Below are 21,342 nucleotides of genomic sequence, written 5' to 3' on the forward strand. Positions count from 1 at the left end.
AAAGGGAAAGCTCAGAAGCCTTGGGGAAGAAAGAGGCTGAGATTAACATGGGAGCAAGTGCTAATTCCTGTTGCTGCCAGAATACAGTATCCAAGGGTATAATGAGCATCTTGCATAACTATTGTATTCTTTTATAACTACTGTCCCACAGATGTATGTTTCCTTCACTTTCTCTTTACCCTCTTGTGTCTTAATCAGAACCCCATTGCAGTTACAAACAGTGAAATGTGCACATATTAAATGCTTAATCTAGTAGTTATCCCAATAACGCATTAAGTAAAATAAAATGTGTGAAACCGCGAGATTTGCAATACTTTAAACTGGCAGTTGCTCGAAGGAACTGGGGTAAATTAGAATTTTATTCTTCCCTTGCTTGATGTATGTATAAAACGTTTCCATTTTTACCCCATTGTCGGTGTAATACCTTGTAAAGACTGCCTATGAGAAGTGTGAACCCTTGTGCTTCAAATCTCAACTGTTGCAAAGTTAAACTGCAATTTCAGAAATAAAATTACAAAACAGTTGCTCCTTCAAAGCATTGTTGTAGTCTGTATGGACATGTTTATCTTGAAATAGAAGGAAACCTCTGTGTTTACCTGCTGTCTGAGTTGGCATGACATTCCCCTGCATTCACACTTGTAGTTCTACAGTTCAGAGGATTTCAATTATGCTCCCTGGGGTTTTAAAGTACACCCCTCTATAGCAGCCAGTCACATGTGCTGCATTTTTGAGGGGATTTAGGGTGTTAATTGGTTGGGTACAACGCGGTCCTGTAGATATTGCCTTCAGATGTGTTTGTCACACTATGCATAACCTTTCCCAAGGTGAGGAGTGAGCTACAGGGCCCTGTTGCCCTTTATCTGACCTTCTAGTTAAGGAAGTCCTCTATGGCTCAGATATGAGTTTAGTGAAAGCTGTGGTACCCTCCAGTGATGTTGCTTCACCCCAGATTTTCCTACTGTTCCCCTGCAGTGCAGATGTTTGACACCTTCACATGCCACTATTCTTTCAGTTGTAGTTCATACCTGGGTAGTTCCTGCCCACACTTTCCATCTCTGGGTGAATGTTCCCAATCAGTCATTGCTCTCCTTTCTTAGGAGAGCTGCCTATGAATTTATTTCTACCTGTCCAGCCTGATGCTTTAAAAGCAGTAACATTTCTGAACATCTGGCATAAATTCCATACGGAGGGATGTATTTCTTTAATTTTTGGTTGACATATACGTTGTGGAAGGAAGCCCAGGTGTAGGTTTGCTATTTGATTGAACAGTACTTGACTAAAAATTAAATGTTTGGAAGAATTTGACTGAAAGCCCACAACGCTGAATCACAAGTCAAAATATTAAGCATAAGAAAATACAACTTACTTTATTTTTGTAGGGGGACAAGCACCTCCCTTAATTGTATACAATTCAATGGATGCACAACCATTTGAGAAAAGGAAAACGCCATAGACTGAATCGGTGTAAGCACCAATTCACTGTGAATGGTGTTTTCTCAGAGATTCTCATACTCCTCAGTTAAAATCTACACCTCTGCTATCTGACTGTTCCCATCCCACAGTGACATTTCTCTTAAGGTATCATCTACTTAAGATCTTCTGGGAGGGCCCCATTCCCCATCCTGGGACCTAAATTTTCTTTTGGAAAAAAGCTTGCCTTGCCTCCTTTTGAGCCTACAGCCTCTAGAGATTCCAAATTTACCACTTGGAATACTGGCTTCTTAGTGACTCATCAGTCAAAGATTCCTGAGCTTAGGGCACTGATGTAGAGGAACCTATCACTCCTTCATGCCTAAAGTGGTCATGGAAGTTTCTCTTAACTAGGCAATATATTTACCCATCTTCCCTGATCCTTAGAACAAAGGGTAAGTTTACACTTCACTCCCTAGATGTGCACAAGCCACTCTGGTCTTATCTACACAAGATTAAGGTTTTTAGAAAACTCTCCGCATTCCACTTTATTGTGCACCCCTTTCTGTTTCTGTACTGTATTCTATATTTTCATCCTTTCTGTTCTCCCTCCATGTTTACTTTCTGCACTTTGTCCATTTTTCTACCCTCAAGCCACTTCACCTTGTGCCGTGTACTCTTGCTTGAGTGATATTGTAGAGAATTTTGCTTTTGTGCCAGACCCAAGGTTACTGTGGCGACAGAACTTGGTGGCGTCCTTCACAAGGTGCAAACTGTGTGCTACACTATTCTTTCATTAATTATGGACTGCTGGTAACTCTAGCCTAAATACTTGCCTTTTCTCCATAAGTCAATGCTTAATGTCAGCACTTTTAGTAAAGCAGAGTAGAGCCTTGACTGTGACCCAGGTTTAGGCTTGAGATGGTTCCTGAGTCTCTAACTGAATACCTGCCTCTTCTCCTTAAAATAGATGACTTTGCCAGCTCTTTTGACATACCAGAATAAAGCCTGGACTATGACCCAGTTTATCATTCAGTTAGGTAACTCAAAGCACCTTCTGGAGGCAGCTTGAGAGAGAAACTCTTTGCTTGCTCACGTGTCTTGAGGGGAAGGGTTGAAGTACTGAAGGCAAGCCCATTTCTTATTAGTTTTACTGGAGATCACAGCAAATGGTTGCCAGGTTCAGCATGTAGGTAGGGCTCCAGAGAGGGAATATTAGAACAGAGGTGAGCAGTTCTTGTAATGTCCCAGTGCACAAAGGAATGCAAATATGGGCATGGTATAGCCAATACATTGGGATATTCGGTGAAAGGGCATTGTGGGTGATGCAGATTTCAACTTGCTCACCCCCTGCTACAGAAATAAATGGGTGATAGGGCTGGCACCTGGGGAGAAAGAATGGGCCAGTTGACCAGCTAAGGGTGTGTGGCTTGATGGGCAACAGAGGGACTGGAGAAAAAGTAATGGATACATAGTCGGCTTACTTATAGGTATGACTGCTTTTTCTGTCTTATCCATGATGCCTGTTTGTCCAGTAGGTGAGTCTTGTTTTTTTAGGATGACTGCTAAAGACCTTTCTGCTTCTACCTTTACCTTCAGACTATGGCTGTTGCACTTTTGGGGAAGCCGCTTCCACCGGAGAAGATAGAAGCAGGATTGCAAGAGCTCCATGCAACCCTGAAGCAGCTAGAAGAGTTATTCCTGCAGGACAAGCCCTTTGTCACGGGGGACAAGATTTCCTTGGCTGATCTGCTGTCAATCTGCGATATAATGCAGGTAAGAAGGTGGAGAGGTTGAAGTAGGTGAAAAATGGAGATTACAAGATCAGAATTGTACACTTAGCTGCATTCCTGCATGTTCTGTCCTTCTGGTGAGATGTTAAACTGAGGTCCCATCTGCTTGAATTGGTGGATGTAAAAGTTCCAACATCACTTATTGAAAAGAGAAGGGTTTCTTTATTTATATGCAAAAATAACTTCTTTACAGATATTTTCAATTGTACAAATTGTATAAATCAAGTATATTTAAAATATTCACACTTTTTTTCCTTAGCCATACAAAATTTTCATCCCTATTAGACCCCCTCCTTTTTTCCATAACCACCATCTGATTTTTACTTATTGCTGAAATCCACTTACCATGAAGCATAATTTAATGTATTGTTTCATTCCGTATAACCCATATGACATATTAAACATATTTACTTTTCTTATATCTGTATTTAATCATGTCCATGTTTATTTTATCCACTTTTACATCTTCAAAAAAAAATGATTTTCCTCCATAACAAAACACATGCTCAGTAGTTTGTAACAAGTCCACGGTAGTTTGTAACACAAGTCCACGAATACCTGGAACCAGATGTAAATTCCACAAGTAAAATAAAAATATCCAGCATGTAGACGCATTTTATCACTTGTTTTTTATATGGCATATTACCCTTCTCCACAAATCTTGACATTCTAATTATTACGCCTTTTGCTTCTTATTTTTCTGGCTTTTATCTGTTAATTTTTTTCTCATGGTTTTACATAGTAATGTTTTATCATTAAATTCTTGTACCATATTTTTCCTCATTTTTTCCACAAAATATTTTTTACTAGTAATATTTTATTTCTTCACTTACACACTTAATGTTATCATGCTTCTATATATACAGTTTTACTACTAATCTCCATTTCATTTATCTACGTTAGCACGTTGTACAAATTTAATGAAGCGGCATATGCCATTGGGTTAATTAACCATAAACCACCTTTCTCTTTATTTGCATGTAAAACTCTTCTTTATACTGGGTTTAATATAGAACCCCATATAAATGGAAAAAAAAAATATCCACAAGAATTCCTTTTCAAACACTGTTGACAACACAAATATACTTGCTAAGTATGCTAATTTCCCTGTCAGTGCTGACATTTTTCTGAACGATAATTTATCCAGAAAAGAGGTTTGTTTTATTTCTATTTTTCCCATTGAATTCTACTTGCACCTGTATTCCCAAATGTTATACTTAACACAGAAAATTCATTTGAAATATATACCCCTTTACTATATCACCTAAACCTGTACTTCTCTTTATTAACCATCCGTATCACCTTTTAGATATCATTTGTGCAAATTATTACTTTTATCCAATTTATCTACATATGTTAACTGGACTGGAATCGCATTTATAACTAATGCAAAGGGTGTACAACTCTTTCATATGTACCTTTTGGCTTACCCAACTATTTACAAGTATTTTTACTTTATTACTATGTACTGAACATAATTCTCTAACTTTCTCACTTACATTCTTTCATTATTACTTTCATGTCCAGTTGTATGACATGCTTTATTAAGGTCTTCTTTTCTATTCATAATATCAACAATCAATTCTTGACAGCCCTTCCCTTTATACTATATATATATTTTCCATTTTAATTTCAAGTCTACTATATATATCAATGGCGGATTCAGGAATTTGCAAAGGGGGGGCAGTCTGGAAAGCTGACAAGTGAGGGGGAAAAGTAGAACACTGGGAAAGGGGGATGTGAAAGGATCACCTTAAAATATTGTATCAGCATGTGTGAAAACACAACATACATTCAGTTGCAAACCTCATGTTATTAGCTAGACTTAAAATTACCCTTCAGGGCAGTTAGCCTAGTATTCTACTATGATCCAGTGAATCTGATGTGGCTGCATTAGTGGAGGTAAATAACTCCTATCCAGTACACACCTCCATAAAACGCAAATGTCCAGATTTTCACTGAATGTCCAGATTTCTGGCTTATATTTTGGGTCTGTTCCTCCTAAAATTTGTGGTTTCTGGCAAATCACTAGGATGATCCAAAGACTGATGTTATAAAATGACTTACATTTGAGTTTTAGACTTCAAATCCTTTAGAAAATGCATGTTAAAATAAATCCTTTCACTCTAACAACCTTCTAAGTTTATAAGAGCAGTATTTAAAATATGTCCCTATTTTTGAGCTTTTGTCACCTCATTTTGTCAGGCTTTGTCCAGATTTCTTGCACTGAGGTTGAGAGGTATACACAGCACATTTGCAGACATTGCCAGTTTTTCAAGACATACCTGGAAGATATGTTTGGTTGCCCATGCCAAGTCATGGTTCTTTTCTATGGCATACCTGACATATGCATTATGATAACTTTGCAGAGTCCCAATGAAGGTGACATCACCCCAGCAATTCCCATAGCAAATGTAAGTAATTTTAATAAATAATGACATGTGAAACCAGCAAAGTTAATTGAAGTAAATAATTTTATGTGCACAAGTGAAGTTCAGTTAATTAAAACAACATAACAAATAAAGGAACTATATGTTAAGTCCCAAAAAGCAGATAGTTATATGCAATGTAAAAAAACAAATCTTACTGTAGTATTTCACAAAAAAACAGTAACACAATCTACTTTAATGTCTGAACAGTCTAATATGCAAAGCCATGGAAAGACTTCTAAGGACACATGAAACTTCCAAAGAGTAATCCAACAATCTTTCATTTTCTTGAAGCAAAGTACAGTAATTATGCTTACACTGCCTTGGGTAAGTAATGGTATGTGCCCTACTATAGACATTGCAGAATATTTAATCATAGTGGCAACTTTGCATATCACTTTAAAAAGATGCATTTTGTTTGGAGCAGTTAAGGTATATCCATTTTATCTTTCCATAAGCATTTCCATGCATTAACTTATTTAAAACAATGTTGATAATGTTGCTGTAGTTACTCGAGTTATTTCCCAAAATGTATGTAAGATGTGAATGTGATTTAGTCCATAAATTTGTTAAGTGGGTGCGGTTAATGAGAAAGGATAAGTATGAGTGAGAAATTATAGGAAAATAAATCACAATGATGAGGAAAGATTAGTTTTTCTTTTTTCAGGTTGACCGGATGTCATTATAACATGGTTTAGGTTATCTGGATACATTTTTGAGAAAAAATATTACAATAAGCCACACAACTTTCACGCTTCAGATAGCCTACAACATTCTTTCCTGCCACTATCGGAGAAATCAGATTTTCAATTTTTTGTTGGTAATCATTGTCATAATGTAATTTATCGGCAAATTTTGGGGATAGGTCATTGAGAACAATTCACAAAGTTATCCCAGACACACAGTTCTGTTCAGCAGCACATGGATTCTACACTATTCAATAATGAAAGACAGACGTGCAGGGCAAAACTAATGTATCCCAGAATAATCTAAGTTTCAAAGCAGCTTGTTTTGAATCAAGCATCATAGTGTTTTCTTTTGGCTAGCCATTAAGCATACAATTAACAGAAGTGTACGGAAGTGCAGTAGTGTTGGCGGTGCCCTGATGGTAGTGAGGCAATGCACATAAAGTAAACAGTGGGGTAAACAGAGATTTGTGAAGTAAAATCGGTACTCTCTGGTAAAAGCGGAGCAGTTACAAGGTTCATTACTGTGGAATTGCAAGGTATTGAATGGGGTAGGTCCTGCCCCTGTGGTAATGTCATCTTGGAGGTGGGCTGATTGTTACCATTGATGGAGATGGTAGGATAGTGGAGGTTATGTGAACTCGTCACTGTGGTGTAAATACTATTTTTTTTTTTTTTTTTTTTTTATTTTCATGCCAGGTTATGGCATGAGTTTAAAAAGGGGGAGGCGCACGCCCCTGCACCAAAGCCTAAATCCGCCATTGTATATTTTCCATTTTAATTTCAAGTCTCTTCTACTTTCATAAGCAGATCCTTTATCATTCTTCAGTACCATCAGTCCCCATCTTTTTAATTGTCTTCTAGCTTTCATTTTCCATATGTATTTAGTATTCCACTTTGTAATGATATGTGGTTGTGCCATCTGTAGCAGGGAGAGTAGGATGGTAAATGCGTATGTATGCCAGCCCAGCCAGCTGGAGTTTTGTTAAAAAAAAAAAAAGCTTGTCATTTGACCATCTCTCTGATTTGTACAGATGCTGGTGTTAAAAATGTTACCTGTATTAAGTGTAAATGCATATTAGGTTTATTCACTTTTATTGCCGTAACTGATCAAATGTGAATGTTTTATCAGAGAACCCTAGAAGGTTGGAAAGTTTGGAATTGTGTTATAGCTTTCCGATGCTGTCACAATCTTAGCAAAGCTCTGTGTGTATTGTACCAGAGGCAGGTGACCAGAGGTGATGTCATCCTCTAACCAGCATCTAGTTTCTTTGGAACTCTCACAGCAGCTGAACTCTTTGGAATTCTTGCAACAGCACAGGATCTGACAGAAAAATTTCACAATTCCAGTCTCTATCATTCATTCTAGATAGACATCAGTCAAGATAAAATAAAAATAAGAGGCAGCAAACATGGCAAGAAAGTATTTGAGTAAGCTCTTGCATGTCTCTAACGACGTTTCTTCAGACTTTCAAACCAAAACCAATAATACATCTAAAATCCAATATAAATGCATTCACTTTCACATCTTCAAACAATACAACATCTAAAATCCAATGTAAGTACATTCTCTTGGTTCTAGTTAAATCAATCAACTATGCAAAGCAGCTAGTTAAAACATTTGGGAAATTAAATCCACAGACACCTATAACACTTAAAATATGATTTCAAAATCTGTCAAGCAAAATTTAAATGAGTAAACATATCCTAAGTAAGCATGTCTATATGTAAAAATGTGTAAAGAAATAAATATGTCTGTGCAAACATCAAGAATATATGAATAAATGCAAAAGAAAAATAAGTACATTCACAGAACATATAAGAACATTCCTGTATTCATAAAAATACTAAAAATAACATTCCCCTTGTAGTATCCATAGAAGGTATTTAATTTCCCAAATGTTTAACTAGCTGCTTTGCATAGTTTTAATTAGAACCAAGAGAATTTATTTATATTGGATTTAGATGTATTGTTTGAGAATCATTAGAGACGTGAAAGCACTTAATACTTTCTTACTGTGTTTGCTGCCTCTTTTTTATTTTTATTTTATCTTGACTGTTGCGTATTAAGAAGACCTTTTATTTGCCAGCTTTCGGTTTTATTTTTTATAGATAGACATCATCTGGCTTTTGCTGTGGTAAGACACTTGGCACACATACAGTTTGCTTGCTTTAGTAAGTAGTCAGGGAACACTATTTTTTTAGTTAGACTGGGGCATCTAGTGAGAATAGTTTTGTATTATCTGTAACTGAGAAAATATCCAACTGAATTATTTTTGAAATCTCTGTGGTTGAAAGTCTGTTTATTATATTCAGTATTCCCCAGTTTTCTGTTTTTTTTTTAATTAAATATTTTAATAGCTTATCTGATGTTGTCAATCTTCATTTTATCCTTGACATATGGTTTTGGTTCCAAGTATCGGAACCGACTCTGCCATTACTACAGCCCATGAGAACCAAAATACTTTCGAGCTTAAGTCCTACCCAGAATGCTTCTCTCCAACTTACCTCCCATCTCGTTTGCTGTTTTCCTGTGACAGATGTGCTAGCAACTAGCTGAGTTAAATGTTATTTTTTTTATTTCCAAACTGTGTATTGATGATGTAAGATGTTGTGCTTCTGCTGTTGTGGTTGTTGCTCTATAGCCTACCATTTTCTTTAATAGCTCTTTACTACTCCTCTCTGCATTTCCCTTATACACGTCAGTGTTTTCTTTACCTACCATTGTTTGTAGCTTTCCATACCTTCGGGTGCACTATTCTACCATTGTTGGTGGTCTCTATCTTTAACTATTTATCTTAAAAAAAGTAGTACAAGTTCTATACTCCTCTGTCTATTTAGTTAATATTGTTTTTGCCATATAGTGTATGTGTGCATGATTCTCGTTGTGTGAATCATGGTTGATAAAGACAAGGGTACCTCCAGATTTAAGAAATGTCTTGTGTGGCCATAAACTGCCGAACTCTGATGGGCACTGTTTACTTCCTGGGCCAGGTGCACTTGGAAGATTGTTCCATTTGCTATCGTTTCAGTCACTGGGCCCTGGTGGAAAGGAAGAACAAATTGTTATTAAAGGGGATGATAAAATTTGCCTTTGAGGAGGCCATCTCTGGTCATGATGATAAAAATAAAATAGATGTTTCTTCCCCTTCCTCGTCTTTCTCCTCTTCAAAAGTTGACAAACCTAGAAAAAGGAGTTGATCAGTGCCAGCTTCTCCCTCTGCACCTGTGACCAAAACTTAATACTTCAGTTCCTTCTTCCAGTGTGGAACCAATAGAAACTTTAAAGGATACTTTGGTGCCCACCTCAGTACCAAAGTTTCTCCTCCAATGGTGCAAAAGTTGTCGGCACAGACCCAAGACCAGATCACTGAGCCGATAGTCTTGGTGCCATATCCCATTTTGGCACATAGGGCTTTGGTGCCAGCGAAAAACAATGAATACTCATTTCTTGATTGTCCTAGGACCAGATATTCTCTGTCCATAGTTCTTTTGCCAGACAATTACCTAGCCCCTCTTTGGAACAACCAAAATACCCTTCTACCCAGTCAGTTCATTCCAACAGTCTAACTAAATTGGATGTGTTGAGAGTGGTGGATCAGCTCCTTGCAGCAAGGGGAATTTCAGGTATGTCCTTGGTTCTAGCCACTTCTGCTGCCAGAACCCTTCCTTTTTCAACTCCAAATAGTCTTCCTTCTCTGAGGCCTTGGAGATCCTGGCTCCAAGTTTCCCAGTGCCGACTGTTATGGTCCTGGCAAGATCTTCATCTCTGGTACTTGTTCTTACCCTGACTTCTTCTGCTGTTTTGCATCTGGGGACCTCGAAGTCATGGCTATGCTGTCAGTTTCTGGGGGCAGGACTATACTCCAGATTTTTCAGAGCCATCTCTGTACCTTGGGGCTTCAGCACACATTGGCTCAACTCCGGCTTCAGCATCTGAGGTGGTTTTTTCTTCGGTGCCGGGAGGAACCATGGTTCTGAGGCAGTCTTTCTCAGTTCCAGCCTCCCTTCCATTTTTGGAGGCTATGGAGAGGGCTCTGTCCACTGTAGGTATTCAGTCAGCTCCACACCTACTGGGGCAGTTTCCTTGTTCCCCTCATCCACAGCTTCAACTGATTCCAACACCTGGAGATTGAGTGCCAAAACTGCAGGAGTCCCCTATACAGGTGTTGTCCTCTTCTGACATCTCCCCAAATCATCCCACTGAGAAGGTTCCTCAGAGGACGTGTAAGAGGAAACATTTAGATTCCCCAGAAGAATCCTCACAGATGACACTTATGATGAAAGGGAGGGTTCCCCATAGTCATCCCCGGAAGATATCTCTTTTGGAGACATCCTTGAATAGAGGGGTGGTTGGACATCCCAAAAGGCTCTTTGCAGGAATCCGTGTACTTGCAGGCTTTTGGCACTCTACCATCTACCTCTTGGGTAATTCTGCCAGTAACTCTGCCCACTGATGCGCTAATTAACTGATGAGCTAATTAAGTTGATCTTACAATGGGTGTGGAAGGCTCCTGACGCTGTTGAACCCATTCCCAAGAGGCAAGACAAAATTCTACCTGCACCTGAGGATCATCAGTTTTGGCAAAGGGTTTGGCAGTAGATTCCATGGTGGTAGCAGTGGCCAAAAAGGAACTGGCACAGGAAAGTTTCTCTATCCATCCTCCTAATAGAGAGTCTCTGGGGATGATAGGTTTGGCAAGCAAGTTTATGCTTCACTGAGCTTTGCATTATGGCCTTTGAACTTTATGGCACACTTCACCAGACTTCAAAGGGATCTGATTAAAGAGTTATCAGATATCTCGGCAGGAGCCATATCTGATCAAGTCCAAGATAAGGTTGCTTCTCAGTTGGCCACCCTAGAGTCCATTTGAAATTCGACTGAGGCTTATAGTACATGCACCAAAAGGGACGAGTAGAGCAGTGGGACTGGGCACTTGTGAGAATTTGTGGAGCCAATTAAGTCTTCATTCATCAATGCCCCCTTTGAAGAATCGTCCCGTTTTGGCCCTAAAGTTCAAGAAACTTTTGTCCAGGTGTGAAAAGGATAGAAAGACCCTTTCTGCAGTGGGCATATGTTTTTCTACTCCTCAGTGGTCCTATTGTAGGAAACTGAGGAGCCAGAAAATGTGGTTGAAGTCCCAAGGACCTTTCCAGGACACACGTGGCAGTGGCTCCCCCAGGGGCAGAGGGGGGAGCTTTAGTGGAAGATACCGTCCACGCAGCAGAGGTGACCTGCAAAATCAGCTTTCCAGGGACAGCTTTCCTGGGGAAACACTACTAGCATTTCTGAAAGGCCCGATTGCTTTCCTCTAGAAGCAGAAGCAGTCGGGGAACATTTAGCCTTGCACCAACATGCTTGACTGCAGATAACTTCAGATGTTTTGGGTGCAGTAGATCCTAACCAGAGGATACACCATACCCTCCCCATACAATAACAAAATTCCTAACATTCTACCTAGTCAAGGGGAACCAGCAGTATTAGAAATTCACAAACTGCTAGAAAAGAGTCCTCCAAGAGGTCCTGCTAGACCAGATAGAATCTGGAGTTTACATTACCAAAAAAGGACAGGGAACTAGAGATGAATTTTGGATCCAAGTGTCTTGAACAAGTCCATTCAACAGACAAAATTCCAGATGGTCATAGTTCAGTCTGTTCTCTCATTTCTAGGAAAAGATGATTGGATGTGCTCAATAGGTAATCAGGATGTGTGTTACCACATAAAAGTAGACAAGCAGTCCAGAAGAGTTCTCCGCTTCTGGCTGGGAACCAGTCCTTATCAGTTCAGAGCTCTACCCTTTGGTCTGACCAAAGCCCCTAGGATGTTCACCAAATGCATGGCAGTAGTAGCAGCTCACTTGAGACTGCACGGATTCCGGGTGTTTACATACTTGGACTGGCTCATTACGTCTCCCACCAGGCATCTTCTAGAACAAGCAAGAGACTATGGTCTCCAGATCTGCACCAACCTGGGGAATACCTTAAATTACAAAAAAATCATAACCGACTCCAATACAAAACATCCAGGAGTAAGTGCAAAAAAATTGTCTGAAGCAAGAGTAGCTGCACAACTAGTCTTATAAGCTGTAGGTTCGATGGCAGCCATATCATTGGTTCCCGTAGCAAGATTTCACATTAGACTTCTACAGTGGCTTCTAGCACCTCAGTGGTCCATACTGTGTCAACCAGTGTGGGATCAGATTTTGATAGCCAACCATTGCAAGAAAGACCTATCTTAGTGGATTTATTCAGAGGAAATTCTCTTGGGCTGTCCCTTTGTCCCATGTCAATCCCAAGCCATAGTGACGACAAATGCCTCCCAGATGGGTTGGGGGGATTATCTGGGCAAGACTGTCCAAGGCACTTAGTCCCCCATAGAGACCAACTTGCATATCAGTGTCCTGGAGCTGACAGCAATGCTTTTAGCATTATAGACCTTTCAAACTGCTCTCCCCTTGGGAAGGATTGCAATTCAAAAAGACAGTATGTTGGTAGTTTGGAGCATCAACAAGCAGGGAGGAATCTGATCTTACCCCTTTGTCAAGAATCTCTCAGCTTGGCAGTGGGTGATCTCTTCCAGCTGCTTTCTGATAGCAGTTCATATTCCAGGGAGTTCCAGGGAGTTCCAATGTGATAGCAGACAAACCGAGCAGATGCACTCTCCTGCCTCAAGTGGTCTATCAATCCCAAAGTGACGGAAAATAATTTTCAGCACTGGGGCCTTGCATCACCCCTGAACAATGAGTACAGCAGCTACTTTGCCCTGATCCCCCCCTCTGGGGGTGGCTCTGAGACACCCTTCTGCCCAATTAGCCTTCCAGACTTCTGTACCCCTTTCCTCCAATTCCATTAATTCTTCAGTTTCTAAAGAAGGCGATCAGGTTGAAGAGCAAGGTAACTCTCAGTGCTCCCTTCTGGTCTCAACAGATTTGGTTCCCCTTTCTTTGGCCTTATCTGATTCAGCGACCATGGACTCTGGACCTGAATCCAGATCTCCTATCACATCCAGAGGGATTAGTTCACCCAAACTTTCAAAATCCTCAAGCTCATGGCTTGGCTTCCCCAGTTCAATTGATTGCCAGGAGTAATAAACTTTCTTTTAGCCTCCCATAAGCCTTCCACCAGGAAACTCTACAATAGTAAATGAAAGATTTTCCTACTGGGCTCGTGATAATAACATTGACCCCTTCTCCACTCCTATCGATAAAGTCTTAGAATTTTTAACAAACCAGCTAGCATTGAAGGAAGGCTTGACAACAGTCAAGTTGAAAGCAGGCTTTATTAAGCACATTCAGGAACATAAGTGGGAATAATCCACACAGACTTCATCAGATAAAGCAAGTGCAGTGGTGCTACAAGTACTTATCTGAGGAAGTCTGTTTTTAACAGGTGAAAACGCTGTGTGGATTATTCCTGCATTTATGTTCCTGAATTTGCTTAAAGCCTGCTTTCAACGAGTGTTGTCGAGCCTTCCTTCAGTGCTAGCTGGTTTATTTGGTTCTTGCAGTTTGAGAGCACTTGCCCTGATGTACTTTTTTGGTTAGTCTTCGAATTTTTAGCTTTGCTCTTTGAAGCATGGACCTTTTCCTTCCTTCCTTTAGGGTTCAACTAGCTGCTATTCAAATTTTCATAATGGGTTTAAAAATATTTATTAATTTCTCAAACTTTGCAAAGCATTCTTAAAAGGGAATTTGATAAAACCTCCTTATAAATATCCATCTACACCTTGGGATCTACACTTGGTTACAGACAGTAGTACACTCCCACTTTGAGCCTGCTGTCGACTGCAACTTGAAATCCTTATCTTGGAAAGCTATCTCTTGGTAGCAATAACTTCTACTAGAAGGATTTTAGAAATTCAAGCTTCATCTTGCAAACCATCATATTTGATATTTCACAAAGACAGTGTTTCCTTGAGAAAACACTTCCTTTTTACCAAAAGTGGTGTCAGAAATCAATACCAATCAGGCAATCAATTTTCCAGTATTTTTCCCCAATTTAACAAAGGAGAATACAGTTTGCATTTATTAAATGTTCCTAGAGTGTCTTTATCTTCATAGAACAAAAGGCATATGGAAATCTGACCAACTGTTTAGGCAAGCCAGTCACCAAGGTTACCTTATGTAGAAGGCTAAAAAACTGTATTTCCTTCACGTACAACAACAAAGTTGAATTACCTGGGCATGTTAAGGAAAACTCTGCTAGAGCCATAACTGCTTCAGCAGTTTTTCATTGCAAGGCTTCCATGGAAGATACTTGTGCAGCAGCAACATGGGCTACCCCTCATACCTTTATTACTCATTACAAATTGGATTTGTTCTTTAGGTGAGGAGCATCATTTGGTTCTATGGTGCTCAAAAATATCCTTCCATGAGTCTTCCCAAGATCTAAGCTAGTTGGGGACTGTGTCCCATATGTCACAGATAACTTTATCTGTTTTCAATTTTATCCTTGACTCCCCACCCTCCGTCCCCCTTCCAGTCAGTTTTTTTGGTAGAACGAGTTATGGTCCTAGTTATGCATTTTTTAATGACACCAGATATGGTGTCTATAAAGGTGTTTTTAGGATTATGCCTTCTGTCTTTTTCTATCTGCAAACTCAGTCTGAGAAGTTGGAGAGGAGCATTCTGTGTAGGACTTGAGCTCGAGTTTTTTTGTTCTCACAGGCTGTAGTAATGGCAGAGTAGATTCCAGATTGGAACCAAACCCATATGTCAAGGATAAATGAAGCTGGACAACACAGATGGAACGGTTTACTTTCCATGTTTTGTCACTAACTTTTTTCTTTAAACATTTTTGTACGTATTGTACTACAGTATTCATAATCTCTTCCCGAGTTCTTTCTATTTGTCCTTTTACTTTTTTTGTCATTACACAACTGTCTTACTTAATCTGGTTATATAACTCTGTACATTTTCCATATGAAGATATCTTTGCTGTTAACAATTCTTATTTTTTTCTTATTTTGTTTTCTTGATTCTTTCATATAATTCTTTTTGTCAAAGTATTTCTTGCATTATGTTTTAAATCTTTCAATGCATCATTGTTTTACATTTTTTCCTCTACTGTTTTCACTTCACATTGCCACTGCAAACATTTTTCCTTAAATATCACCCACCATTCAAACCATATTTTTATAAAACATTTTTTTTCACAGTAATATGATTGTTTCCTTAACCATAGTAATCTTTCCTTCATTTGATGCTTTTTCATTTATCCTTTATTCTTTGCCTATTTTTATATATTACATGTTTCTCTACCTGTAGACATGTTGTTGTAAGATCAGAAAATCCCATTTCAGCTATCTCCCCTTCTCTAACTAAACCTTCCAATACTATAAAATTTAGTTTAGTTCTAGACATACCCTTTTGTAAGTCCATGAATGTTTGTCCCAAAGTTTTAACTTTCCACATCTTATAACTTCTAACATTTTTCTTGTATTTTCTTTTTCCTCCCATTATAATATCCATATTTATCACCATATCTATAACTCATTTTTATTACCACATAGTCTAAACTCTGAAATAAGCTTTCCCTTTCTTTACAATTAGCATAAACTTATAATAAATCTATATAATTGTTGTTTCCATTTTAAGTCTATAGAATATGGCTATTCCAGAACATCTCTCATTTCCCAAATTTCATATTCATATTCTCTCCTCCCCATAGTCATAATTTTTCTTTTGTTAAAAATCTTGTTTTCCACATCACATATATACCACTGAAATCCTTATTCTTACTAATAGTAATACTATTCCCATTTACAGAAAAACACTGAATCCTTTCCCCTTTCCTTAGATTCATGGTTTCATAAATTCATAGCCAATTGCTAGACTAGCTTTCTTAATAGCACATTCTAAGCCATACCAATTTCTCATCCTAAGGTGAGAATTAAAAACCTTAACCATTATACACCCCCTCAGTAATAGCTGTTTTTCTTTTGTTGTTTTTTTTCTGCCTTTTACCCTTCTACCAATAGTGTTCTTTTATTTTTTACGGTCTCCCAATTTGTTTTCATTGCTTATTTCAGGGCCTTCTATGCCCTTAATTTTTTCTCTTCTAATTGTTTTGTATCTTTGCTCACTAAATTTCTATGTATAGCTTGTCATATCTGGAAAGTGTTATGTAATGTCTTACCTTGTACTGTCATATTTACTCAGTGTATGCAATATGCTGCCTTTTATTCACAATGTTAGTCTGCCTGTAATTGAATGTTGCATCTAAATCTTTAAGATGTCAAGAATGCATGTAATTGGAGCTTTTCTCTCCGGGCCTCTGCTGAAAATGGACCTGTATCCCGTCAGACTCTCCCGGTTAACAAATGTAAAATAAAATAAATATTCTTTGTCCCTCATGTTTACAATCCATCCATAAGTGTCCAGTTTCATTTAGAACAGTTGAATTCACATTTTTTTGTGCATAAAGTCTTAGTTCCTACTAGTATAACATTTTCCTGTTTCACAGTAACTTATCAAATGTCTTCTACAAAAGAAACATGGTTTTGGGTTTTCCCAGTATGTTACAATACCTCTATTCCCTCCACATTTATCATGATTGGTATATGTATAGTTTTCTATTTTAACACTATTACTATCTCAGTCCATAAACATTTGCAATGTCCAGTACTTTACAAGAAGTTTTCAAATATCCTTTCAAAGTATCTACCTCTGTTCAAAATTGTAAGTGAATTTTCTTTTGTTTCCCTGTTAAATGCTTTTTGTCACATTAAGATACCATTGAGTTGGGCTTTTTTCCCCCATATTACCCAAGAAAAATTTCCATTGAAAAGTCGCAAATATAATGTCACAAAGTCTGTTAAGAATAAATGCTCTTACCCCATGTGCTTTTACACACAGAAGCTATTAAATTGTCCCACACTTCATATCCATTCTATTTCTTTCTTCTTTACTTTCAGTCCTTACCACATACTTCTGTTTTTCGTTTTCTTCTACCCCTCTTGCCGCCTTTTACGTTCTCTGCATGTTTTCTTTTCCATCTCACCACAATTCTTCAGGATAGTCTCTGAAGCCTCCTTTTGTATTTTCTCCATAATGTCTCCCCAGGAAACATCACCTTCATTTTTTTTTACTCACTTTGCATCACCATTTCTGTAAGTAAATCATCCTGCAACCCTCCCAACTGGAGGATTGTAATTATACAGCCATCATTTTCCGACTCCTCTCCAACAAAACATATTTCTTTGAAACATATCCTCAGAATCTTGCACACATTCTCCAGTCTTGATATTGGCTTTCTGCTTTCATGTTTCTCCAGGCTGCCTGAGCCTGAAAAGGAAATGGGAAGTATTCATGCAAAATGGATCCCACTTGCAACGATCAATTAGGGGAAGGTCCTCAATGCCCTGACAGTATTTCCCCTATTAGTATAAATACCACCTCTGGTCTCCCCTAAAAATAGGCCACTAGCCTAATGGTCCCAACCTGGTCGACAAATAGGGATTTTGTACCCATCTACACTGCCCATGGTTAGTATCAGTAGCAACTAACTCTTGCAAGTCTGTACTAAATTAGAAAAGTACTACAATAAAACTGTTACATTTGTCACTAACATACCCAGTATGGGAAACCGCTGTACAGCCCTTAAGCAATTACAATGGTTAGAACTTGTTACCATACAACCAAGAAATGCTTAACATCCTATATAAAACACAAAACAAATGTTCACCTATTGACAAACTTGTCAGTAAATACAATTCTAGACAACTTGGACCACATACTCAACCAAATATGTACCATTAAACAATCTGGTGAATACTTACTCAATTTCAAACTATTGAACTGAATACGCCTTGAACTCTGATCTGAGCCAAAGCTAAAATGTTTTCTATAGAATTTGATAGCATAGCTACACAGATGCTTGGGTCTTCTCCTATAACAAAAGACCAATATAGGCAAAAGTGGAAAATATTTTCTTTCCATGAAATTCTACACAATCTAAACCTGCTGCTACCACAGTAGATTGATGTTTTTTGGTCTACTCCTGAGTGTCCTCATGGGACAGACATGCTGATGTGCACTGCTTTATTTGGAAAGCAAGTCTTACCCATAATGAACTATGCAGGCGCAACTGATTACAGTGCCGTATCCTGTGCTTTCAGACCATGGTCCCATTCACTTAGAATGGAAGCAGTAAGAAATATTCCCAAGTTTGAGAATACCATTTAAAACAAGTGACTTTTTCGCAGTGACTCTTGGATATATTTCCTGCATGTTACATCACATATGAATTCTTTAGGGAAAAGGATAGTTAAACGACCTGAGAAGTCGACCTTTTTAAATGATTTTGTAAAGCATGTCTTCACTCAAGTCATCTAGAGAGTTATTTCCTGACTTGCAAAGCTCTGCTAAATGGTTGTTGCTTTCAGTAGTTGTCGGGCTTGCTCACTTTTAGGAGTATAAAGTTTTAATAGATTTGCAGCCCCCATGTAAGGAAAATAATCTAGATTTATATGTCAGCAGAGTCCAAGATATATATTTTGAGACTAGCTTAATGACCTCAATAGGTGTGAAATATCAAACCGCTACAAGTTCCTTGCCATTTCACTTAGCAAAATATTTTTCAGGTGTAAAATGATGTAAAACATTCATTCAACCTCGGTGTGGTATGCAGTGAGGAAGCTAGCTAAGATAGAAATTACATGGATTAGAGGAAAATGCTAAATAATGCTTTGTAATATGCAAAGTATAGGGATCATCCTTTAGGGGTAGAGATAGGGAAAGGAAATGTTGCATTTGGGACGTAGTTTCTCTTTAATAGGGAATGCTAAACTGCTATAACTGCAGAAAAGAAACTTTAATACTACCTACATTTTCCATGATCTGTTGTAACAATGTAAAAGAAATCCCAGACTGCCTCTTAAAAATATTCATATGACTAACTTGCACACAGTTATACATGCACTTTGGTCCTCCTTCACAAGTACCCATTACCAGGCTTCATACTAGAATTCTGATTTCTAATTCCCATTTCACTTAAAATGTACCATACGTGCCTGATCTCTTAAAATTCATCATATGTTTACCCTCCAGTCTCTCTTCCTATAAACACTTCAAATGAGTTCCCTTTCAACTTACTATTTAATGAGCCACAGTATACTTTGTTCAGATATATTGGAGTCTCTAAAGGAGTCTCTAAAAGTTGCCCGTCAGAATGAGCTGTTTTACTGTTTGGGGCTTTTTTTTTTCTAGGAATCTGCTGAAAAGGGGCTCATTTAAACCAGACTAACTTGGTTTAAGGTTAGCAAACATGCACAGAAATGTAATACTTTGTCAGTTGGTGTTTTCCTCTAATCTGCATTTTTACTTGAGGTCTTTTGTTTTGATTCCTACAGTCTTTTGGCGGTGGCCATGATGTTTTTGAGGGACGTCCTAAGTTGGCTGCTTGGCATCAGCGTGTTGAATCCGAAATAGGAGTGGAATTGTTTACAGAGGCAAACAGGGGAATCCAGAATGCCAAAAGCTTTTCTGAACAAAAAATACCTCCTGAAGTTGCAAAACGTTTGATGGTTAGGCTGCAGCATCATCTTGGACAACACTGAAGTCTACAAGAATGAAATATTCCCATCCTTTCCCATTTATCTTCCAACTTGCAAGATTGGATTTGTCAAAGTTTCTCTATTTGTACAGTTTTTACTGGCTGTTTTTTTCATGTATAAACCATACTGCTACAGGCCCTATATGTATTGGACACAGATGATGAATGAGATGCATTCTATGTATTTCATTTCTTAGTGGAGATGGTCAGTAAATGTACTTGGTGTTCTGTGATTATGCTAAATTCACCAGTTCATTTTGTAAACATCCAGGGTAGCTAGAAACCTATTGGACAAATGCCTACTAGTGTTAATTACTAGCTGAAGAAAAGCTACTGCTATTTGCTGATGAAATTTCCAACAGAATGGAACTCGGACCATGAAAACCTAGTCTGATTTTAATCCTTGTTGTCCAGATTAGAGTCTGATTAAAAGTGGCATAAACTTCACATGAATTATGGAAGTGGTCTCCCTCCTTTCCGAAGATACTGCACTCCAGATCTGTTTTGATTAGTGTCAGTCTTGTGTATGTATTACAGTTAATAGTTTTAGTTTGCATGTGATAGCATTTGTTTTGCTGTACAACATTAATTTCAATTAATTTCATAAGTGCTGGTGCTTAATCCACCATAATATAGCACAGCAAAGCATGATACTGTTTGCATAAACTAGTAGTCTTAGATTAGCCAATTAGAACAAAATATTGCTGATTTTTTACAAGTTATTTTTGTGTACACAACTTGGTGCACGTGGTTTCAACAGTGGACCAGTGATATAGATCTCCAGTAAGTTGATAGAAATATTTCACTACAGTGATGCCCCTAAGTTAAGTTTTCTTAACAATACCCTTATTCTGGGGAATGAGCTGTTAAAAACCACTTGACTTAACAGATAATAGTCCTCTTATAGGTTCATAGGGAGGTAAAAGGCTATCGGCCCAAGGGCCTAAGTAAGCCTAGCCAACAAGGTTCCCTGGCTTATGCCACTCAAAAGTTAATTTCTTTTTCCCCTGTTGAGCAGAGCCACATAATTGATCCCTGGGGTATATTCCCTATTTCCCATCCACTCCAAGATTTTTTTCTTGAGTGCCAATGAGGAACTTTGCTTGACATAGAGTTCCAGAGTATAGGAAGTCTCTGGGACAGGAGTCTATCCCCCCAGCATGCCCTGTGTATTGTGGTGACATGGTTTAGGTCCCTAGAGTGTGTAGCTCGGAGGGACTGGGATTTATTTAGATGTAACAGCTCTGGATATAACATAGCTTTATATGTTAGGCAGAGATCTCCTCTGAGTAGGCGATATGCAACAGAGTAAAGCTGGAGTTTTTTTTGAGACAGTCAGTGTAGGGCATCTGCTTGAGGCCAGTAATCCTCTGAGGTACTTCTGTAGCCTTTCCAGCTGCTGCAGATGTCTTGTGAGGTACATTCCAAAAGGGGCATAGTACTCTATAGTGGGTGAGGTGTGCCACATA

At 38.4% G+C, this 21,342-nt stretch overlaps 1 protein-coding gene across 1 annotated transcript in view; it reads left to right on the top strand.

Annotated features, from left to right (window-relative positions):
• The window catches only part of LOC122787458 (glutathione S-transferase theta-1-like), a 62,403-nt gene extending 42,077 nt beyond the window's left edge, over positions 1 to 20,326 (top strand). Inside the window, exons 4-5 of the mRNA XM_044054189.1 lie at positions 3,010 to 3,186; positions 19,671 to 20,326. Of these exons, the coding sequence (XP_043910124.1) occupies positions 3,010 to 3,186; positions 19,671 to 19,877 (384 nt within the window). The 3' untranslated portion in view covers positions 19,878 to 20,326. The remainder of the gene's footprint in view (positions 1 to 3,009; positions 3,187 to 19,670) is intronic.
• Positions 20,327 to 21,342: the final 1,016 nt, after the last annotated feature.

This window comes from Protopterus annectens, chromosome 13.part0 (assembly GCF_019279795.1).
Source record: "Protopterus annectens isolate FY-2018-M chromosome 13.part0, PAN1.0, whole genome shotgun sequence".
Lineage (NCBI taxonomy): Eukaryota > Metazoa > Chordata > Ceratodontiformes > Protopteridae > Protopterus > Protopterus annectens.